This window comes from Lotus japonicus, chromosome 1 (genome assembly GCF_012489685.1).
Source record: "Lotus japonicus ecotype B-129 chromosome 1, LjGifu_v1.2".
NCBI lineage: Eukaryota > Viridiplantae > Streptophyta > Magnoliopsida > Fabales > Fabaceae > Lotus > Lotus japonicus.
This window is the reverse complement of record NC_080041.1, coordinates 92,606,383-92,611,032: the sequence shown is the minus strand read 5'-3', so window position 1 is coordinate 92,611,032 and position 4,650 is coordinate 92,606,383. Positions and strand designations below refer to the sequence as shown.

Genomic DNA, 4,650 nt, shown 5'->3' with positions numbered 1-4,650 from the left:
TTGCTCTATTGCTATACCATGCTCCCTTAAGTTCCCCATTCAGCTTGCTGGCCATTTCTTTTATATTTAGCCAAGTTGATGGTTCTCTTCTGACATGGATTCTATACATTGCTTGGTTACACTTGTGTTGGATATTGGGTCAGCTCGTTTGGATTCATTTTTTTTTTTCCAACCCATCCTTGAGGACAAGGATGCTCTTTAAGGGGATGGTAATGGTAGAAGGCTCATGAGCTTATAGATATTGGGTTAAAATATAGTTTCATACCATATCTCTTTTATTATTATTGTTTTATGATTCCAGCCTTTTATTATATTTCATGTTCTAGAGTATTCTATTACTTAGGATGGTGCCACATGTAAGGTCACTTTTCATTCCTTAAGTAAGATAGTTACTATAAATTGTATTGCTTCCATTATGAAAAGTTAACAAGAAAATTGACAAAGTTTTATTTTATCTTCTTTTCTTAGTTTTCTTTTGATTTTCTTCCTTTGATTTTACTTGGTAGAGTTTCTCTCTACCAGTCACTTATTCTTTGTCAATAATTCAACATTAATGCTTTTAAATTTGTTAGGTCGTATCCTTCCAAAACATCTCACCCCTCCTCCCGGTCCTTTCTGTGAATTCTGTGATCCCTGAACGTTAACATGATAGATGATAACTCTATAGTCTGGGGAGATAATTAATTAATGTGTACTTTGTATTCACGTGAAAGTTAAACTTGAATTCGGCAATAATGTGTGAGCATGTTTTATAACATTTTTTAACGTTGTGTAACTTTAAGTTTAAATATTTTTATTATTTTTTTCTTTTTAAAAAACATATTTTAAAAATCATTTCTTAAAATTGTTTTTAGAAATAGGAAACCAAAACAAAAATCAAACAAGCCATAGATAGGGTTGGCAATGAGAAGGGGTAGGGTGAGAAGTGATTCCCCACTCTCTGTCCTCACTTCTTCTCTCATTTGTCCTCGTCCTTCATGGCGGAGTGAATTAATGTGTTATCAAGTTCTTCACTGCACTCGGGAATCTCCAACATGTCATTAAAAATTAAAAAGAAAAATTATATATAAAAAATGAGGTTATGTGATAAATTTAAAACCACAAATGACAATGTAGCTGCATAAATTTCAATATATATATATATATATATATATATATATATATATATATAATTATCACACAATATGCAATTTTTTCATAAGAGGAAGACTAAAAGAAACAACTACACAGCATACAATACTTATATGAGACGGCGGGAGCCTCTACACACACTAAGAGATACCTTCTTTATAGCATCTCCAATGCAAGGTTAATAGTTGGGTTGCTCAAACACTGTTATGGTGGGTCTAAACTGCCACATATAATTTAAGCAATCCAAACTTGCTCAAACCACTTGCTTATTTTACTTTTATTTGAGTCTCACTATACCTTATATATTTATATTATTTCAAGGTCATTACTCTATCCAAGTTCATTAGTAAAAGAGTTTTTTTTTAATAAAAAGTAAGAAGAAAGAGAATAAACAATCGTTGCTTAAATAAATTGTTACTTAAATTTAAGCAAATAATTTGTCATATCATGTTGCCTTAATGGTGATCCAAAATAAGCTATAAACGACGTTACTTAAGTGCTCCAACTGAATTAAATAACTCCTATTGGAAATGCTCTTAAAAGATTTTCATGTGACATTATTGACATCCCAAGGAAGATGTATAAATTTCAAAAAGTCATCCCTAATTTTTACTGCACTCAAGCCATCACAAACTTAAAGAGCTAGTTCAAATATGAATGTCCTGATATTGATACCCATTTTCAAAGTCCTGAGTTCAAATCCTATTAACACCTAAATAAAAAAAAATATGAATGTTTTCCCCTCGGTCATAATTAAATTTAAATGGCTTAATTACACTTTTGGTCCCCCAACTGTTGCCTTCATGCGAAAATCGTCCCCAAACTTCAAAATTAGCAAAAAAACGTCATCCAACTATACATGTCGTTGCACTTTTGGTCTGCTGTTTGCCTTCCGTGAGAAAACTAACGTGCGAAGCTAGTGTGACTCACTCACGCGTGTCTCCCGTGACTTTCTTCAGAGTGCTTCATGACTGGACAAGTCACATGCTTCTCACGTGACTCTAAAATGGTTCATGGTGAAGAAGACGATGAAGGAGAGAGATGATCGTTGGAGCCTTTCAGAGTCACGTGAGAAGCATGTGACTTGTCCAGTCATTAACCTCTCTGAAGAAAGTCACGTGAGACACGCATGAGGGAGCCACATCAGCTTCTTACATTAGTTTTCTCACGGAAGGCAAACGACAGACCAAAAGTGCAACGACATGTATAATTGGAGGACGTTTTTTTGCTAATTTTGAAGTTTGGGGACGATTTTCGCAAGAAGACAATAGTTGAAGGACCAAAAGTGCAATTAAGTCAATTTAAATTGATACTTGTGGAGATACCTTTCTTGAAATCCATTGGATTACAAGCGCCCCACCTGTGTAGAGGATCTAAATCTAGATATATAATGGCTAAAGATATTTTGCTAAAGAAAGAGACTGACAGAATTGACGCGTGAGTGGGTGACAGATATCAATATCAGTATAGTGTGCAAAGTAAAACAGTGTTTCCAAAAATGTCTTGGTGGTCTCGCTTAAAAAAGAAAACAAATGCATTAAATTTTGTCCACACCAAATGTGGCATACTAGGGTTATTACCAAACAGAGTAAACAAGACAAAACAAAGCTAAAGCCAACTAGGAGAGTCAGTGGAGTGTGTGTTGCTTCAGAGAAAAACAGAGAGACTGAAACAGGGTGAGTGATGGACCCTTCACCATGTAATTGCTGGAACCATTTCACCAAACCACCCTCCCCAACTCCTTCTTCTTCTTCAGAAGTATGGAAGGATCTGAAACTTTCCTCTCTCTGTGATTCCTCTATGGAGATGGAAGCTTCTTCCCCTTGGCACAGCCTTTGTCCTGCTAGCTCTGTTTTTCAGAAACAGAGCCATCAGCATCACTCGATGCTTTCTTCCTTCAACACTTCGTTTGATGCTTCTTCCTCCAGTGGGGAGAAAATCGCTCAGCAGGATCGTGTCTATGCCTTTTCTGATCAGCGACGCAAGCGCATCCTCAAGAATCGAGAATCTGCTCTTAGATCCAGAGCGAGAAAGCAGGTAAGTACTCTCTTCCCTCACTCTCTGCACCTTCTTGGTGCTTTAAAGTTAAAACTTTATTTCATTTAACTCATAGAGAACAATTTGTGCAGGCTTACAAAAAGGGGTTGGAAATGAAACTTGCCCTTTTAACGGAAGAGAACTCTAGACTCAAAAGTCATGTAGCAGAGGTCAGCCACTATTTCTATTTGGTTTTTTCATTTTTTGTGTGCTATTCATTTGGGATTTTGGGTAAAGGAAAAGTTCTACAGACTCTGCCCAAAAGAAGAAAGGAAAATGTCAACAGAGGAAGTACAGACTTTAATTTATCCTTTTTTGATTGTGGTACTATTCCAATGTTAATGTGAACTAAACATGAATTAACTAAAGAAAAAACCCCTTAATACGTTTTCATTACTTAGAGTGAAAGAAAAAAAGCAATACTTTTAGTTAGAGGCTTTGATGCATCCCCAATTTTGGTCACTTTTTTGTTCTTACAGCTGCAGTTCCGCTTGTCCTCTGCTAAGCCTGCCAAAGGGGGTGCGGTTTATAGAACCATGTCATCTCCGTTTTGAGGAGTATGGAAGCAGCACTTTCAAGTTTCAACCCTTTTCTTGTATGCTTTTAAGTTCTAAACTTTCTTAGATAAGAAACAGAGAAGTGTAAGGGGTGCTAAAAACCCAGTTTTGGTATATATGTATGATCTTAATCAAGTGTGTATCTTGCTGGTGATGTAGATATCTTTGTAAGCAGATTGTTGTTTGACCAGTAGTAGCGTTGTGCCTGAACACCTACTCTTTTTTTTAGCTGCTGTAAATTGGAAGGAATTTGTCTAGTATTGGTATATAACATATATGTCTAAACCTTTGCCTTATGGCATGTTGTATGAGTCATATCAAATGGCTTTTGATTCTTTAGAATAATTATATTTTCACACCTAAAAAATAGGTGTCAAGAGGTGGAAGAAAGAGAGATAAGAAGAAATGAGATAAAGAAATAAAGATGTGCTAGATGATTAGATAGAAAATGAAGGTGGAATAAGAGTGGAGGAGTGGATGAATCAAACTCGTATAATTTTTTTTTTTTTTTTGCATTTTCCATTTGGGTGTAAGGGGATTTAATGCTCTGTTTGGATGTATGGATGAAAATGGAAGGAAAGAATATAAGAGAAATGAATATAAAGAGAAAATAAAATGATTTTGAAGTTGTTTGAATTGAATTGAAGTGAAGTAGTAGTCAAAATAACAAAATAATGCAAGAGTTTTTTTTTAAGCAACAAGGGTACTGTTGTCTTTGACATGTAGGTGAACTAGTCTTTCATAGAAAACGAGGCAATTTCATCATCCTTCCTTGTTTTCCTTGCAGATGCGGATGGAAAACTGAAATGGTACTGTACTCCCCCCAATTTCCTTGCCCACCCATTTTCCACTCTTATCCAAACACACATACAAAAGTTGTTTTCCATTCATATTTGAATATCATTCACTCTTGTTTTAAATAATG

At 35.3% G+C, this 4,650-nt stretch overlaps 1 protein-coding gene across 1 annotated transcript; it reads left to right on the top strand.

The window, feature by feature from the left end:
• The first annotated feature begins 2,661 nt into the window (after positions 1–2,661).
• On the top strand, positions 2,662–4,021 carry LOC130727842 (protein FD-like). The gene is made up of 3 exons (XM_057579102.1): positions 2,662–3,168; positions 3,261–3,338; positions 3,648–4,021. Exons 1-3 carry the CDS (start codon positions 2,815–2,817, stop codon positions 3,720–3,722), a joined length of 507 nt encoding a protein of 168 aa, XP_057435085.1. The 5' UTR covers positions 2,662–2,814; the 3' UTR covers positions 3,723–4,021.
• Positions 4,022–4,650: the final 629 nt, after the last annotated feature.

Excerpts from the sequence above, each read along its gene's own strand:
- LOC130727842 (XM_057579102.1), top strand. The coding sequence starts at position 2,815 with ATGGACCCTTCACCATGTAATTGCTGGAACCATTTCACCAAACCACCC. Across the intron at positions 3,169-3,260 it reads GATCCAGAGCGAGAAAGCAG|GCTTACAAAAAGGGGTTGGA; the intron begins GTAAGTACTCTC and ends CAATTTGTGCAG. Across the intron at positions 3,339-3,647 it reads TCAAAAGTCATGTAGCAGAG|CTGCAGTTCCGCTTGTCCTC; the intron begins GTCAGCCACTAT and ends TTGTTCTTACAG.